The 19561-nt window shown below is 42.2% G+C and overlaps 1 protein-coding gene across 1 annotated transcript; it reads right to left on the bottom strand.

The window, feature by feature from the left end:
* Positions 1 to 2029: 2029 nt before the first annotated feature.
* Positions 2030 to 6068, bottom strand: LOC140715083 (interferon-induced protein with tetratricopeptide repeats 1-like). The gene is made up of 2 exons (XM_073026813.1): positions 6014 to 6068; positions 2030 to 4369 (listed from the first exon to the last, which is right to left on the bottom strand). Exons 1-2 carry the CDS (start codon positions 6016 to 6018, stop codon positions 2935 to 2937), a joined length of 1440 nt encoding a protein of 479 aa, XP_072882914.1. The 5' UTR covers positions 6019 to 6068; the 3' UTR covers positions 2030 to 2934.
* Between the last annotated feature and the right edge of the window lie 13493 nt (positions 6069 to 19561).

The following is a 19561-nucleotide window of genomic DNA, read 5'->3' as shown; positions in this document are numbered from 1 at the left end:
GATCCAGATTAGTTGGACTGGAGATTCCCTCTCTCTAGTTACCGTGCGGCCTCAACTAGGCCGGGCCAGGACACACGTACTCCCATTGGTCAGAACCAACTTGTCTATCCTTGAAGGCAGAACTAGGTCTACAGAAGACTCGAGGTTACTTCACACTGAAGATCCCCCTTGTTTATCGTTGGTCTTGGCAGAGTCTAGGTGTTGGAACACCACTCTGCAAACATACCCTCTTACGTCGACTGGGCCAATCAATGAGTCTCCCTCTCCTTCAGTTCATGGATGGATTCTGCTAGGAAAGCCAAGGGTATCCGAGGATCAGGGGTATGTGGTGAGTCAGTAATATAGAAATTAATGTGCTACGTATGCCCCTACACCTCTTCCCTCACTACCATTCTGGGCCCAACTGTCCTTCCAGCTGAGGCGACACTTCACCTGTGAGTCTGTGGGGGTCATTAGTTGCGTCTGGTATTCCCACTGTGGCTTCCTCTACATCAGTGAGACCCGATGTAGTTCGGGAGACCATTGCGCCGGGCGCCTAAGGTCTGTTCACCAGAAGAAGAGAGATCTCCCAGTGGCCACCTATTTCAATTCCACTTCCCATTCCCATTCTGATATGTTAATCCATTGGCTCCTCTACTGTCACAGAGGCCACACTCAGGTTGGAGGAAAACACCTTGTATTCCATCTGTGTAGCCTCCAAACTGATGGCATGAACATTGATTACTCAAGATTCTGTCAATGGTCCTCTCCCCATCCATTCCTTCACCAGTCCCCATCCTCTTTTCCTTTCTTCACCTTATCTCCTTGCCAGCCCATCACCTCCCCCGTTACTTCTTCCCCTTTTTATTTCTTCCATCGCCTTCTACACCCACCTGTCAAACACCCTTCTTCAGCCCCGTATCTGTTTCACCAATCAACTTACCAGCTCTTTATTTCACCCCTGTGACTCCTGGCTTCACTTATTACCTCACATTTCTCTCTTCCCTCTTCCCACCTTTCAATGTACTACTCGTCTTTTTTTCCTACAGTCCTGTCGAAGGGATTCGGCCCAAAACGTCGACTGTACTCTTTTCAATGGATGCTGCCTGGCCTGCTGAGTTCCTCCAGCATTTTCTGTGTGTCCCTCAAATTTTCAGCAATTGTCCATTATTCTTTTGAACATATTTTTACTCACTTTGAACTTCTTTCTTTTTATTTTCCCCTGGCTGAGATAGCACCAGGATTTGGAAATTACACTGTCCCACAAAATTTCCAGCCTTCTACGATGAGGGATTCTGAAGGTTCGCTGAAGAGCTGCAGTGACTGGTGTGTTATGGATGGAGAGACTCACAGTTACACCGAGTGCTTTCAAGTGCTGGTCAAGTCTCTTTTTAAAAAAAAATAAAAATGATTGGTTTGGTCCAATGATATGAGGCCCTGACCCCTGAGTCTCTGATGGACAAAATATAGAACCCTTGCCAACTTTAGTGCCGTAAGAATGATGTAGGGTGGTTCTTCAGACAGGTCTACCACTTCAGCTCATTGACTGAGCGTGGTCCCCTTCGGTCTGTGTCAATCTACCACATCCGCATACCTCCCACCTACCTGCAAGGAGTGATAAGGGGAATCTTTATAGCATTGTCATTGGCATAACACTAATATAGCGGCAGTGATCTGAGTTCAATTCCCACCACTGTCTGTAAGGATTTTATTGGTTCTGCCTGTGACCACATAGGTTTCATCCAGGTACACCGGTTTCCATCCACATGCCAAAGTCGTTTGCTTTCATTGATTATTTGGTCACATGGATGTAATTGTGCTGAAACTGGGCCGGTAGGGCACGTTGTTTAGGGCCCTAGCGCTATACTGATGGTTGAACACTCAAGCCTCTACACCAATCAACAATTCAATCTCTACCTGGAATTAAACTCAGTCTTTATCATTGATTCCCAATGACAGGATACCCCATGGAGTGATTGTGTACCCAGAAAAACATTCAAATTGTGATTTTTGACAAAAAATGATCAAAAGTGCTACTTTATGATTTGTGTTTATTTTTTCACATCCAAGGCATTTAAGATCAAACTTTTATACAATATGCCGATTTATTTTGGAGTAATCTATGAATTCTCTGTTGGAGTATTTGTGGTACTCAAACTGCTGTAAGGTGGGGAAACACTGAATTCACAAACAACTTAAGTGGTTCTATCTGATTAATTCAATTAACTCGTATGGTTTGGGAATGGCAATCATCCCTTTCACTTTACAAAATGATTCATAACGTTATCAATAAGTGTATATTTCTTTTAGCCAAACCCTGACCGGAGATATCATATTTTTTGTTAATATCTGATTGGAATTCCATTCATTATCCCCGAAACCCCTCCACTACCACTCGCCGGTCATTCCTCCTTCCGAGCCATTCCTCCACCACACTCAGCAGGTTTGGATACATGCTGTTAGGATTTATTGCTTGTGTTCTTTTGATTTTGTCAAGACAAGACCAACCTCTGCTTTGAAGCTTTAATTACCAGACATATCTAAAGAGGATATTTTACAATGATTCTCAAGATAAAATTGCTCTCGAAAAATCATCCCACCTTTACACTTCTACGTCAAAATCCTCGTGAAAAGTAAAATACATTCAATGGTTAATAGGTCAAACAAACCAATGTGGAAAAATGTTTGATTTCTCATTTAACTCCACTTGCTGCATTATCCCCAATCCCATTTTTCCAGAGTCCAGAGAAGCAAGATTTGAAAAAGGGTACTTGAGGAATGAAGATTTCTTAAAGAAATGCAATAATTGGGTATAGTTGCAGAGAGACCATTTTTGCAAATTGGACACTAACGAGAAAGAGAAGATGCTAAGAGAATATAACTAGTAAAGCAACACCCCACCAAACCTATCCTCAGATCAGATGGAAATGCATCTTTTAAACATCCCAATGGTGCTCAGATGTGTAATTGAGAAAGAGCACTCACATATTCCTCATTGCCAGGATCAAACTTCAAGGCCTTCTCAAAGTATTCAGTCGCTTTACCCTTGATCCCCTTCAGCTGATACAGAATTGCTTTAATACCAAGAGCCTTGCTGTCATGTGCAGTTACACTAAGTTTTCTATCTGCCCACTCCTCCAAATCCATGCGACATCTTTCCCGTTCTCTTGAGTTATATTCAATTTTCACTCCTTTCAGGAAGAGGCTGACAGCATTTGTTTCGGATCTTTTCTGGTGCATTTCAAATAACCCAGCTTCCAGACATATGCTCTGCATTTTCTCTGGACGAATGTCCACTAACTCAACCAATCTACGGTAAGTCTCCTCTGCTCTGGTATATTCTCCACTTGTTATGCAGATGTCTGCAAAGTCCAGTTGTGCTTTAATAAATGACCTTGGACGGTGATCAAAAGCCTTTTCAAAATGATACTTGCATAGATTGATCAACTCAGCTTTCTGATGAAATACAGGATTGCGAGGATATCTGCCACGAGAGTATTTCAGCTTATTTCTGTAGCACAATCCAAGTTGGTGGTGTAAGAAACAAGAGTGTGGAGTTAAATCTAATGCTTGTTTCAAGAGCTCAATTGCTTTCTCCACAGATCCCCTTTGTCTATAATATTTTGCAGCATAGCGAAGAACATATGGCAGATCTGGGGTCTTTGTCAAAGCTTTTTCAACTAATTCATTTGCTTCCTCATTTTGCCTTAACCTCTGCAGTTTTACAGCCAACAGCACCATGGCCATAGCGTCATCTGGATCAAGCTCCAGTACTCGTCGGAAATGCTTCACTGACTGACTCTGATCACGACTCTCTGGGGTTCCTGAAAATGCTTCCAGCCGAAACAGTGCAGTTGCATATCCCATTATCCACTCAGTGTTGTCAGGATCTTGCTCCAGAGCTTTTGCAAAGCATTCATTTGCCTCCTCATAGTATTCAGCAGCAGAACTCACCAATGACCATCCCTTCTCCCCATACACCTCGGGTATCATTGCTGTATAGCGAGGGCCATCACTGAGTGGTTTACAGATCATCTCCAGCTTGTCGAGATAGGACTGGGCCTCGGTCAGATGTCCCATGTGGTAATGCACCCAGGCAAAGTTTCCATAGGTGATGATGCTTCTTCTTTCAAATTCATCTTGGTGTTTCTCCCTCAGAATCTTTTCAGCTTCCTTTAAATTTTGAATGGCTTCTTCAAAATGACCCTGCAGACAGTTTACAAAAGCAAGTTGGTTGTACGATGCAGCTTGATATTTTTTACCCAATGTCAGAGAATCTTGCAATCTTAACATCATATCGTCCAAGTCAATAGTTTCTTTCTGTGGTCTCCACGTGAAGTGACACTGCAGCTGATTGAGCTTCTCTTTCAATAAATCTCCCAGTGTGTTGCTGCAAGAGAGAAAAAACATAATCATGAATTACATCTCAGATCACTTGATGCAGGTCTGACCTGCAATCCCATAAACAGCAGATTTACTAACTGTGTGAAAGCTCCCTTTTAATGAAGTTTTCTATAATTATGGCATTGAAAACCTGGAAATGCTCAGCCTGTCGGTCTGCACCTGAGGAAGGAGAATGCTTCAGATCAGTAACCCAATATGAAGAATTGATTCATGTGATGAAGATGGAAATGTGTCTCCTGAACAGCCAAGGCAGCTGATCTGTTGCTTTGTTACACTGATGGTGGACTTGGTTTTATTACCAGACGTCGAGCTCTCCCACTATTGCAGACTTTTGTTTTTTTGCCAGCAGCCTGAGCATAGCTCCAGATCTCGGTACAGAGAAGTGGTGCTTTTCCCCAGACAGCCACCAGTACTCAGACTCAATGTCTAGAAGATTGAGAACTTCAATAACATTAGTGAGATAAAGCTGTTTTGTGAAGCCCACTGAAGTCTGGCAATTTACGAGTTGACAGACCAGTTCACAGAACAATTGCATGAGCATCGTCCCCTGATCCTGCTGCACATTTATGAAAGAACATAGACCAGCATAGAACATAGAACATGTTGTGCCGACCTTTAACCCTACTCTAAGATCAACCCTGCTTCCTGCTTTCTCCCAAAGGAGATGAATTTGCCGCACCGTGGATGCAGCTCCTCCATTCTGTCCTGAAAGCCGTTAAGGGCTGGAAATTATGACAGTTTAGAGCAGCATGTTCCTCTGGTGTATTACCTCAGTACTGAATGCACCCCACAGGCTCCAACATGCTTAAATCTACATAGATGTAGTGTATGGCAGAGCTGGATCAACTCCTACTTTTAAAAATTTGAAGATTAAAGATTAGCTTTTCACATGTCATATGTATATCAAAGGATAAGTGAAATGCATTGTTTGACATTATATCAGATCAAAAAGAATTGCATAGGGCAGCCAACAAGTGTGTCACCACGATTCCAGCACTAGCTACTTGCTAACCCTAACCCACACATCTTTGGAATGTTCGATCATAGTCGAGTACCCAAAGGAAACACACACAGTCACAGAGAGAATGTCCACATTCCTTACAAATTACTGTGGAAATCAATCCGTGATAAAGTGATTGCGCTCACTGCTAAGCTTTTCAAATAATGTCATTGTTCTCAGTCGTATTCCACCGAAGACCCCAGTCTGAGGAAGTCAAATGCAGATAAACCGACTTCATCAGACTCCTACTCTCCTACACCTCTTGCCTCTCCTGCCGTGAGTAAGGATTATTTCTGATCCCTTGAAATTGCTCTTGGATCTGGAGATCATACAGTACAAAAGGCTCTTCAGAAGTCAGGAATCAGATGCAAATCTTGTGATTACAGTCACTGTATTAGCTGTTAACAACAAAAAATAATACTAAGACACTGCAGTTCCCTGCACTGTTTTCACCCCAGCAGAGTAATGTAGGGATCCCCCTACAGTCTTGTCATTCAGCTACCGTGTTAGCCAGTGTGTGTCCACTCTGGGTATTTCATAGTTAGTGCACTGTGATCCACTAACTTTGGTAAACCACCTCCTCTATAATAATCTGTACATAAAGATAAACTGCAAGGAAACGTCCTTTACCTCATGATGTTCGTTGGATGGAAAGCAATTTGTGCTCTTTCTCAGTTTGTGCGGTTCTTCTTCTGCTGAGTCTCCGTTGCTATGTCAGCTTTTATACCTGGTAACCTTTTCTACTATCAACTAGTTCCGTATTGTGAATAGAAATTGAAATTCAAAGCCTATCAATAACCCTGAGGCCATTGAAAGCAATTTAGAAGCATTTCCTGTATGCCAATATAACCATTGATTTGCATAGAAATAGTCTACATCTCACCAGAATGCCCGTGTAGTGTGTCACTCTGAGCACCCTTGTTCAATTATTTATAATTTTCTCTGTTTGTAATTGTAAGTAATCTGCAATTCTGGTCACTATCTTATTTCAGTTTCCATATTTACTATCAGTTTAATGTTCCCTGCCAGTTTACTCTCACACCTCATCTTCCCACTGTTAATCGATATTTCTGCCCTCTTTGGCTGAACTCTGACCTGTTTCCAATCCTCAAGCTGCTGCTTTTTTTGGTCTAATTCTGTGCTGAATTTCCCCCACAGGGTTGACCCTTCTTTCCTTACGTCTTTTTATGCCAATCAGGAATGGACCATTGTTGTAGTTCATTCTTTAAACATTATACAGTGCCCATTCACAATCAAACTATTGAATAGTGTGCCAACGAAATGGGTCCCCATAATTTCATTTCTTCAGGTTCACACCCTTGATTTCATTCTGTGACTTCACCCAGCATATTAATGAAGAATTCTAATATGCTCTGGTCACTCCCCATACAGCCCACGCAGGAGAAAATTGTTAATTATTCTTTCTCGTTGTCACAATGCCCACTCCATGATAATCCAGTCTCAATCCTGTCTAGATCCCGTCTCATCTGTTACTTAAAAAAAATTGGCATCCATGTGTTCCTCGTCCACAGTATTACTGCTATATGTAACTTGTGATTAAATGCAGGAAATGCAGTTGTGGACACAGCTCAGCATATCATGGTAACATACCTCCTCCCTGCGGACTCCTCAGTAAAGCAGCCAGCATAATCCCCTCCGGATGATCTTCCTTCTCTCCTCTCCCACTCAGCAGAAGATACAAACACCTGAAAGCATGTTAAACCATGCTCAGTGGTAGCTCTGTCCTGCTGTTATAAGGCTCTTGAATGGATCTCTCATACAGTAAGATGGGGTCTTGACCTCAGAATATAAGTGATTATATTCAGCAGTAGAAGTCAACAGTGACTATCCCTTCTCCCCATACACATCAGCTATCATTGCTGTATAGAGAAGGCCATCACTGGGTATTTTGCAAATCATCTCCAGATTGTAGATGTAGGATTGGGCCTCAGTCAGTTGTCCTACATAACATATCCAGGCATAGTTTCCATAGGAATTAATATTTATTCTTTCCCATCCATCCACGTGCTTCTTTCTCAGTGTCATGGTCCCTTCTGGAACCTGGAATTGGGCCTTAATGACCTCGTTTAGTTCCCAATCATTCCCTGATTCCAATAACTACAAACACCTGCATTCCATCAACCAATGCAGTATAAGAATCCTGTGACCACAACTAGAAGGTGCCAGTTTGTTGGTCGACTTGTGTATGAGTAATCTCATTCCATGGTTCTTTGGACTATCAGTTCTAAGTCTAACCTCATTCCTGAATTACCTACCAAAACTCTCTTGGAACCTTTCCCACACTCACTACAACAACAAAGCCTCTGGACTCGGTCTCCTTGCCTGTGTTCAGCACTTGAGTTTGTTCCACTGCCATGTCTGTGCAACACTCAGAGCCCCTTCTGCTTTCTCGAAATTTTGAACTGCTTCTTCATAGTTGCTTTGCAAGTGGTTCACAAAATCAAATTGGTTGCGAGGCTGGTGTTGATTTTCCCCACCAATCTTCCTTGAATCTTGTAATCTGTGTTTCACATCATCTAGGTCAGTGGATTCCAACCTTTTTATGCCATGGTCCAATACCATTAAGCAAGAGTATTTACCTTTTGCTGTGTGCCTTCACCACACCCACCAGACTGATATCTAATGTAAAAATCAGAGGCACTATTGTTAGACCTGCTAAATATTGCAGTGATGGGCAAGAATATATGATTACAAAGTAGTTATTTTTTCCTGAATCACTTGCACTTTAAAATGTTGAACCTTTGGAGCTATTTCCTCAAGTTTTATGAAATAGTGCCTCATTAGATTAAGTAGGAGATGAACTCCCAGTCTTTCCAAAAGTTGTAACTAAAGGACTCCAGAGACTGATGTGGTCTGGCCTTACTGATTGTTAGATTGATTAAGAATGTATGAATGATACAACTTCTGCCAAAAGGAGATGTTAAAATACACCTGATCAAACAGCTTTTTCAGAAAGGAAAATGACCTGGAACAAAGTCACCTCTCATTGGCAATTTGAATAAGAAAGATTGTTTTCAACATCACAGGTTGGCACTTGCTTTGTTTCTGTATCTCCAGATTACAGTGTTGATATTCCCAGGATAACAGAACATTGGACCTCGGTCTTGGCACAACAGAACACTGGATCTCCATCCTGCAAGACAGAACACTGGACCTCCTGTGGTGAACTACATATACCTGTCTGGACACGCCCCCCCACTGACTGCTCCTGTGGCTCCTCCCACAGACCCCTGTATAAAGGCAGTTGGAGGCACTGCTCCCCCCCTCAGTCACCAGGACGTTGTGTGTTCGTTTCTTGCAGCTAATAAAAGCCTATCATTTGCCTCACATCTCCAAGAGTTATTGATGGTGCATCACCTCCATCCTACACAACAGAACACATAGCTGGAGTATCCAGCATGGTCTAAAGTATATGAATGAGGTAGCTGACTTTCACTCATAAAGTAAATGTCACCTTTTTTGTTGATTTTTTAAAATGTCACTTTTTAGTTATAGATATTTGTAGTTAGTAGATATTTGGTCATTGTAGTGCAGGTGTCCACTGTAGGCTAGTGTTAAATTGCGAGTTGCTAGATGGCACGACTCAAAGGGCTGGAAAGGCCTATTCCATGCGGTATTCCTAAATGAAATTATCTTGAGTCCTGCAGCTTGCCTTCTTGGGTTTTTGAGCACCTGTATTTACTAATCAATATCTTAACTAGAGTTGTTAAGCCCTTATGTTTTTGATGTAATCTTGTCAAGTTAATTGTGGTTGGCACAAGTTTCCTGCAGTCTGTCTTTATTTAAAGAGGACTCTCAGCTGTGGCTTAGTGGGGACATTGTGTTGGAGAGGGTGAATTGTTTCATGGTGTTGCTCAGTTGTCCCTCTGAAGCTCTGATTTATGTCTAACCTTTTGTTTCCTTCTCCTCCTGGGGATCCAGCTGTCCCTCCACACCTGGTCTAAGTGAATGATCTGTCTGGTCTAATACAGCAATAGAAAATTTGTACTGTGCTCTCCCTGTTTCAATTGCCAGTTTACAAGATAAAGTCCAGAAAATCTTAAAGTTGACAAAAGCTTTAAGTTAGTTGAAAATTGATGCATTTGTTTATGTTGATAGGCATAATCAATGTGGACATCTGGGCTCCTATGTTCAGACCATGATGGATGTCCAGCCAGATGTTAATTTTGCTGGGAAATGCAGTGTTGGAGAGTGGCATGCCCGATGTCTGGTTTAGGAATGATGAAATATTCCCAATTAGGACTACAGCTGGAATCTACAATCATGTCCAGTGGTATTTCAGTAAGCATCTTTGTTATTAGATCTGATCCTCAAAATCAGAAGACTTGTCCGCAGACCACTGGGGTAGTGAGTGCAGTTTCCCTTTAAGAAAACACTCCAGCCTGGATGAGTTTCAGGTAACATGGGGCTCTGAGGTTCTAATCCTACCATCCTCCTGGCTAATGTTCACAATTTGAAAAATAAGATTGAGAAACTCAGAGCAAGTTTGGAGTACATCAGGGATTGCTGTGTACTGTGCTTCACAGAAACTGATTGTGGTGTACAGATGTGGTTTTTCTCAGTCCTGTTCCCCTGCCCTAGAGCATCTGGTGGGTAATTGTTATCACTTCTATCTGTAGAGGGAGTCTTCCATCATCATCCTGGTTGCAGTAATCATTCCACCCCCGGCCAATGTCAGGCCTGTGTTGGTGGAGCATGAGACAGCACACACTGGGCAGAACCTCAGCAATCAATGCTCGTATATGTTTGAAAGACACAAATCACTGAGTTTCACGGGAGGGCTTGCAGCGAAAGGAGATTGGTCAGATAGTAGTCTGAATCCTGCTCAGGTTAAAGGGGTGGACAGACATTGCAGGCTGAGAGTTTGAAGAATCTGCCCCAATGGCATCTGTTCAGGTGTGCATAAATACTGATGTATGACATTCAAATGAAAGGCTTACATTGTAATGACCGGTAGCAATGCCTCAAGGAGAATGTCCAGGGTGGGGAGAGATACAATTGTTAGAGGAGTTCAGATTGTTTGGAGGCTGGTGGTCAAGGACAGGAAAGGGTGTTAGGCTGGGAATAGGATAGGTGTACTCGGCTCTGGACCTAAAAGGAACATCTTTCTATTCTGAGGCTGTGCCCTCTGGTCCTAGACTATCCCACTGTTGAAAACATCCTCTCCAAGTTCACTCTATATAGTCCTGTCAATATTCGATAGATTTCAATGAGATTCCACCCCTCTTCTCTCCCCCCCCCCCACGAAACCTCACAACTTCAGTGTATCCAGGCTGAGCCATCAAACACTCCTCATATTGTAACCCTTTCATTCCCAGCTTCATTGTTGCCCATTCCAAATGGAAGCATCTTCAAAGTTTATGAAAATGTGGATTATATGCAAAAAAAACACCACATTTTCTATTTTTGTTTCAGATTTCCTGCTTCTGATTTCTTTTAAATGTTTGTTTGTTTTGAGAATTTGGACCAAGGGAGTGCTCAGAGTATCAAAGATTTCACTGAGGAAGAGGAGGAGAACAAAACACCAGACTAATAATACTGCATCACAAGGTCACTCCACAAAGACTATTATCCCTCCAACTCCCCACAGGCAGAAGATGACTTGCCTGGTCTTGTCTAACAAGTTCAGTGAGTCAAAACATTCAATGGCCAGCCAGCTGCCAAAGCTCAGCACATTTTGATTGTTCCAAGCTCAGCCATTGAAGGCAGGCCATCTCTCAGGTGCTCCTCAAAACGGTACACAGCACAGGGTCTTTTCACCTGTAAGAGGGTGGCCCCGTCCCTCAATAACACTGCTGGCCAGTGAAACCCTTCAGCCAGATCCTCATATATAAAGTTACCAAGTTGAGTACCACACTTCAGTTGTGACCTCACCTCACTTAAAAGGCAAATGGTATATACATCTTCATTGCACTGGCTGATTACCTTTATTGTTTCATACAAGAAAGGAGCTAAATTCTGTCACAGCTTCTGAGGAGCCTCCCTGCAGCTCATCTTCCCTCAAAAAGGGCAAACTTGAATATCCCGCAGTGTGATAGTCCTCCAACTCATCATGCAAGATAGTGACTAATTGAGGACCAAGGACTGATTCTTGGAGCATTGCACTAGTTGGGTCTCTTCAGACTGATGAAGGACAAATCATTCGAACTCTCTGCCCTCTGTTCAATTACTGTCATATAATGCTCATCAACAGCTTCCCCAGTATTGTAAGATCTTAATTTGCACACTCATTTATTAATTATCAAAATTCAAAATATGTTTATTTTCAAAGTCCAGGTACGTTGTCATGTACTACCATGAGATTTCTTGCAGGCATTCAGTAGCGAATGAAATACAATAAAATCAATGAAAAGCTACACAAAGACAGGGAAAACAACCAATATGCCAAAGGAGGCAATCTGTGCAAGTGCTCAGTCATTAAATAAATACATACATACTGCGAACAAGAGTTGTAGAGTCTTTGACTTTGACTGCGTGAGTCCGTAGGTTGTGGAATCAGTTCAGAGTTGAGGTGAATGAAGTTATCCCCACTGGTTCAGGAGCCTGATGGTTGAAGGGCAATAACTGTTTTTGCACCTGGTAGTGTGGGACCTAAGGCTCCTGTACCCCCTTCCCAATGGCAGCAGTGAGAAGAGTGCATAGACTGGATGGTGGTGGACCTTGATGGGGGACGCTACTTTCTTATGGCATTGGTTACTGTGGATAAGCTCAGTGGTGGGGAGGTCTTTTCCTGTGATGAACTGAGGAGTATCCATCACAGTACAGTAAATACACAGTATAGTGTGACACCACTTTGAATACCTAAAATTCATTGTCAGGGTCCATGCAAGTCACTTTAGGCTCTCTCGGTATGCAGGAAGGAGTACAGTCAAATAATCTGACTTAACCAAAACGTGGTTTTAGCAAGGAATGATGGGCATTCCTTGTTGTATGTAGCAGTGGACTAGTGGTTTTGACTTCTGGTGCAACAAGTTACTTGCTGGAGAAACTGGGCAGGGTTTTTTTCAAACGGGCCTGGGTAAAGTCACTGACTGTAATTTGAAATGCATCGGGATGGGCTGTTTCTTGTTAATAGACAGCATCGTGCAGTTTCGTGATTGCTTGTTCATAATCAGCCGTTGGTTGTACGGTGGGCAAATTTGCCGAACATATATTCCCTTTTGACTTGGTTTAACTCCATTAAAAGCTTTCCCAAATGGCTGTTTCTTCTGTGATTTTGGAATTCTGACATGTTGCCAAAAGCAGATGGTCATCTAATTAGCCTTTGTTTCCCAGTTTCTCTTTTGAGAAAACAGTAAGTTTGCAGGACTCAGACAGATTGGAGCATGGGCAAGAAAGTGGTAAATGAATATGATATTGGATAATACAGGGTCATGCAATTTGGTAGAAGAAATAAAAGTGCAGACTATTTCTTAACTGGGGAGAAAATCAAAAAAATCTGGGATGCAAAGGGACTTGGGAGCCCTCGTGCAGAACGCTCTAAAAGTTAGCGTGCAGGTTGAGTTGGTGGTGAGGAAGGCAAATGGAAAGTTGACATCCATTTCATGAGACTTAGAATATGAGAGCAGGGATGTGAAGCTGAGGCTTTATAAGGCATGGCTGTGGCCTCACCTTGACTATTGTGAACAATTTTGTCTCCTTGTTTAAGATGTGCTGGCATTGGAGAGGGTTCAGAGGAGGTTTATAAAGCTGACTGCAGGAGTGAAAGTAGGTCCATGTTTGGCACAGCATTGTGGCCTATATTGTGCTGTAGATCTTCTATGTTTCTCTGAAAGTGTTATTGTATGAGTTACAGCTGATGGCTCTGGAAGTACTTGCTGGAATTTAGAAGGATGGGTGATATCTCTTTGAAAACTTTTGAATGTTGAAAGGCCTGAACAGAGTAGATGTGGAAAGGATGTTTCTCGTAGTCGGGGAGTCAAGGACAAGACTGCACAGCCTCAGGGTAGAGAGGTATTCATTTAAAACATTTTCTTTTGCCAGATGGTAGTGAGATTGTGGAATTTGTTACCAAAGGCAGCTGTGGAGACCAGGTCATTGAGTGTATTTAAGGCAGAGATTTTTAGTTCTTGATTGGCCACAGAACCAAATGTTATTGAGAGAAGGCCAGGGAGAAGGCCGGCAAATGAGGCTGAGGAGGGGAGAAAGGATCAACCATAATCAAATGGTGGAGCAGATTCAATGGGTCAAATGGCCTAATTCTATTATGTTTTAAGGTCTTATGGTCTTATCGGCTCATCGACAGCTGTAAACTTTATTACATCTGTCACTGTTCACTAAATGCAACCGACTGGAAAAAGTCAGTTCCTCACTGGAGAACTCAGAAATCATATCATCTGTTCAGAGGTCAAACTCCTTCATGTAATTCTCGCTTCCCTCACTCCCAATCAGCTCCCTATTCTTAAATGACTGAGCACCACAGGATTTGATTCAAACTATTATCACATCCAGGGATACCAGACTGAGTGCTCACATACTGTGGGCTCATCCCACTCCAGTGGTCTCTGATCCCAGGATCAAGCTAAAGTTCCCAGATCACAAACCTGGGATCAGATCCAAAATCCGTATGCCGAATGGTCACAGTTGCCTTTTCCAGTTGTCTGAATTTCAGAAAACAGATCGCATTAAATTTAACAGATCCAGTTATCGGTGCTCGCATCACTGTGATCCCTCAATCTCAAGTGAGGCTCCCTTCTCTCTGCCCTCATTCATTCACCTCCACACTCCTAATGTAAATCATCTCTCCAGCCACTGGCAAAGCTGGATCAGTTATTCACTGATAACCCTGTGTCCACAGGCATATCATATTGCTAGTATACAAAGAAACCTCTTGCGTACATCCGTGGGTGACCAGTATTAACAATGGATGCAGCCACCAGCTATTTGTCTGACCTGGATGCAGACTTCACTAACTTAATAATCTAGTCAGACAGAGAAAACGCTGCTATCATGTCTGCCTGTTTTGATGGGTGATTTTCACACTTTTCTCTGTTTTGTCGGACACATTGTCCAACTATGCCCTGGTAGGCCATAGCTGTAACATACTGTGCCATCACCTTTACCAATCTATGTCTATTTGGGCACTCCCTTGCCAGGTGCCCTATTTGCTGGCACAGAAAACATGTCCACTGTGTCTTCATAGCAGCTACATCCACTACAGCCACTTTATGACCGCTCTTCCTCCTCCTCCTCCTCCTCTGATTTATCTCTCAGGTGGAATATGTCAATTTCACAACTGTCCTCAAATCTAAAACGTCCTGGTGGGTTGAGCTCAGGCCTTCATTCTGCATTTTCATGTGGACTGGATCAGCCATCCCTGGATTTTCCAACCGGAATGTTCCTCATATGCTTGATATTTATGCTCTGCATAATCCATGGCAGGCTCATCAGCTCTCTGAACTACGGGCATGAACATTCCCCAGTTACTCTCACCTCCCCCCTGTCACTGCCTCACTTCAACCTTAAAGCATCAATATCTCTCCTCGTTACTGTTATTCCCACGAGTTGTCCATGTAGCATCCCACTCTCCCCTGGTCTATTCTGTCCCACAGATTCCTCGTGCATTTCACTTTTACCACACCGAAATATCTTTTGAATGACCTGGTGAACCTGAATCATTTTGCAAGCTTGTGTGAGAATATTCTGAATTTCCAGAAGCAATCTTAACTGAGGTCAGTGCATACAAAATGCTCTGTTATTCCCCGTGATGAAAGACTTGTGAATGATAATAACCAGGGTCAAGGTCTGGTTCGTGTCATCAGGATTCTCAACCTGACTTTGTCTGATTTCAATATGTGCCATCCCAACCTGGGTATAACCTCTCCCTCAAAAATCTCCAAACTAATTCAAGATATGAGGAATGGATAAAAATGAAACAGTACATACTTAAAATCACATGGTATGTACTCTGCAATCTTCCACTTCTGTGCCACTGAACTTACGATGACTGTTGTATAAAAGTGTGTTCGGTCAAAGTTTCAAACTTAATCTTAAAGAACATAAACACACTTACAAACACTATACATTCTCTCAAACAAGTACACGCATCCTCTTGTATCCTGAATGGTCAGTAAGCGCCTTTCACTTCTGCGTTCTCCATAACACCACCGACCTTCGTGTCACCTGCAGTGAAGGAATCTCATACGAAGATTCATCGTGATTTTCAGAGTTGGTTTCTTTAGACTTAAATCCCCGAAACCCACTTTTGTTTCTGAATACTGGAGTGAGTAATCTTCAATGAAGCACAAGGACTGGGAATGATAATAACAAAGTTTCTATTTCATAATCACGCTTTCAAACATGGTTGCTACTGTAGTGATACTATTACAGTTCGGGCTGTTCGGAGTTCAAATCTGGCACCACCTGTAAGGAATGTTTGTATATTCTCTCCCTGAGTTTCCTCCTGGTGCTCCAGTTTTCTCCCACTGTCCAATGATGTACAGTTCGTGTGTTGATTGGTCATTTTAAATTGCTCTGTGATTCGGCCTGTTCTGGGCAGTGTGGCTCATTTCCTGGAAGGACCTGTTCCACACTGTATCTCAGAATAAATGAAATGCTGTTTGAGCAGACATCTCTAGAAACAGGGCTGGTTAGCCTCTCACTAACCAGCCAATGTATTTTGCGGAGAGAAAACCTCCTGTCTCGAACTCCGTACGGCTAAGATCAATGAGTTGGGTCCCACCAGACCTGCAGAGCCAGGATGTTTCGACCAACCGTCCCCAAATCTGAGCGAGAAGTGTGTTAATACTACCCCATGCATTTTGCCATCAGCAAGAAATAGCAGATCATACACTGCGTATATTGTAAAGAATATAGACGGTGGCTGTGGTGGAGGTGGCAACGATAGGATCTTTTAAGAGACTCCTGGATGGCTACATGGAGCTTAGGAAAATAGAGGGCTATGGGTAAAGCCTAGTTAATTCTAAGGTAGGGGCATGTTCGACACAGATTTGTGGGCTGAAGGAACTGTATTATGCTAATGGTTTTCTATGTTCAATGTTCTACAACTATCTGCTTTATTGAACAATTAATTGGAAAAAGAAAAGGAAAAATATAAAAAGGGCTCATTACAGTCAACCCAGTTGAAATGTGCACTTACACTGGAGCACATCTTGAAGTTATCTTTAATTCATGCCTTGGACCCATGGTCTGCATGAAAGCACACAGCCCCTTCAGAATGCCGCTCGAAATTCATATCAAACAAGTGGTCTCCCTCACAGAATTTTTGATTCTTCATCCATGAAGCCATTCATCTGCACAAAGCACCTTGTGGAATAGGAATGTCGTCCTCAGACATCTTCCCACCTGTCTTCTCCTAGCTCCCGCCAAAAAAGACTTCAACCCACACCAGAGTCTGGCACAAAGACTTCTCCTCTCGGTGTAGTCTGGGACCTTGTCCCATTTCCACCTCCAACCTGATTGGCTGACGCAATATTCATAAGTTGAATAACATAGCCCCTTGTCTTTAAGCAGATTGGACTGTTCTTACAGAACAGCTAAAATGAAACACCTATAGAATAGCAATGAAAATCTTAACCAGAGCGTTACATAAAATTTAAAACATAAATAAATATATCAGTGAAGAACGTGCTGCAAGAATACACATGTGAGAGTAGTGAGACAAACTGCTTCTCAGATCAAGCAGAAGCAAAAATCTTTCAAGTGTCATTATGTTTCTCAATGGAAAGACAGAGTTCACAATGAATCCTCAGACATTCGTTCTCATGATCAAACTCCATGGCCTTCTCAAACTATCCCATAGCTTTAGTCTTGTTGCCATTCAGATGGTCCAGTGACACTTTCATAACAAATGCCTTACTATCATGTGGAACCTTACAATGTTTTTGATCTGTCCACCTCTCCAATTTATCATGACACTTGTTTTTATTCATTTGAGTCATATTCAACCTTCAGTCCTTAAAGGAATAGACTGATGGCATTTGATTCACACCTTCACTGGTATGGTTCAAATGTCCCAGCATGTAGACATACTGTATTCTCTGCAAGTTTACTGGATGAATATCATCTAATTTCAAAAGATTACTGTAGGTCTCCTTCACTTTGGAATACTTTCCATTTCTTACACTTATAACTGCAAAATCCAGTTGTGTTTCTATAGCTGATATTGGACGGTTCTCAAATGCCTTTCCAAAGTGATACTTGCATTAATTGAACAACTTTGCTTTCTAGCAAAATGCAGGATGGCAAGAGTTTCATTGAAGTTCTGAATGGCTTCTTTATTGTTTCCCTGCAGACAATTCACGAAAGTGAGTTGGGTTGTGACACGTGCCTTGATATTTCACACCGAGATTTCTAGCATCTGGCAATCTGTACATCACATCTTCCAAGTCAATGGTTCCCTTCTGAGGGCCCCACGTGAAGCGACACTGAAGCTGATCGAGCTTCTCTTTCAACAAATCTCTGTGTGTTGCTGCAAGTGAAGAAAATTCATGAAATTCATCACTTCATAAATGATCATTTTTCTTCACATTATTACATGTAACAAAGTCAAGAGTTATTGTGACCTCCAAACTTTAAACAACACATGAATAAATTTCAAGTTGTACATATACAGAGCCCAAATGGATGTTTCCTTTATTTTATATTTACATTACTACCCTATACATCCAGATGTACACTATATTATGTACACCTGAACACCTGCTCGTTAATGCAAACATCCAATCAGCCAATCACGTGGCAGCAACTTCAGTGATGGGCCAAAGGCCTATTTTTGTCTGTGTGATGCTGAGATTGTCTGATTTCTTACTCTCACCAGTCTTGGTACTGCTGAGCATCCAAAATGTTACAGAAAGTGTTGCAGATACAAGACGTGTAAATAACAACAGAAAGTAGTGGATATGTTTATTTGTCTGGTGGTGTTGAAGTAATTGACTGGGCTGTAATCTGTTTAACTGGGAGATGATTATTGCAATGAAAGCTTATTGACCTGTAATAATAACTGTGCTGTACTTTCGACACAAGCAGCCTGATCTGCCTTTAATGATGTGCCTATGAATGCACAACACCAACACTGTGCTCCAGGTACAGTTACAGCAATGCATTTGGCATACTTCCAAAATCAAGCTGCTATGCAATGGTTAAAAAATAAATGTAAATACAGGAGAATTTACAGAGTTCTGCAACTCATTATGTTCCTTTGAAATAACGTTCTTTGAATTTCTTTCACAGCTTCAGATGGACTTTTAATGTTGAGTCGTTGGAGAAGTGAGTCCTATGTTCTGATTCCCTGCACTAACAGATTGACAACAATTTCCTGATGGTGAATAGAAACTTATCCTAGAAAACAAAACCAGTTCTTTCCAAGAAATGATGCCACTGAAACAACATTGCAGGTTGACGCAGAGCTGCCTGGATCCAGTTGCAAGCCAGGTTCAGTTAGCACCAGTAAGATATCACTTCGCCCATCAGACCCAACCTGATTGGCTGATCTTTAATCTGCCTACTTTGCATACCTGTCAGTCATTGCAGACAGTCTTTTAACTATTTGTGTTTCCCTGTTTTGCCCCTTCACAGAGTTCTATGGAAGGAAGGCTGAGGCTTTTGTAACAGTGAGGTTCCCAGAGCTAGCAAGGGCCTTGTTTTCTTGGATACAGCTTGGCAGGCCTCCAAGTTGAAATCTAGACAGGAAAAACAAGATTGTTGTACATTAGAACCCACCCACTCCATCACCAAACAGCAGTTCTGAAAAAATAATGCCTAGCTTCTATCATTTATATGCATTCCATTCAATGCATATTCCTATGAAATTCCATTGCATAGCACAATATTTTTCAAGGTATTGAAACTAAATTAATTTAACCTGGAATAATTCATATTTGTCCTGAAATAACTCTACTCATAACATTCCACTGCATGCATGCTGAACACAGTGCAGCTGAATCTTCTTGCCTTGGTGGACCAGGGACTACAGTCTATGCTTCTGGATCCAGAGATTTGATCGTGAGGTGAATGTTGCCATTCCCTGTGCAAAATTTCTTTGACATGAGCAATGCTGCATTTACTTGGTTTTTAACAGCTTTGTGGTGACCACACAACAGGAACCTGCTCCCCTGCTGCCAACTGCTGACAGTCCTGGCTGCTTGAAGAGGTGCTGATGGTAGTCGTGATGAGAACTGGATTCAAAATGTCTTTTTC

The sequence above is a fragment of the Hemitrygon akajei genome, chromosome 23 (assembly GCF_048418815.1).
Source record: "Hemitrygon akajei chromosome 23, sHemAka1.3, whole genome shotgun sequence".
NCBI lineage: Eukaryota > Metazoa > Chordata > Chondrichthyes > Myliobatiformes > Dasyatidae > Hemitrygon > Hemitrygon akajei.
This window is presented reverse-complemented; position numbering and strand designations above follow the sequence as displayed.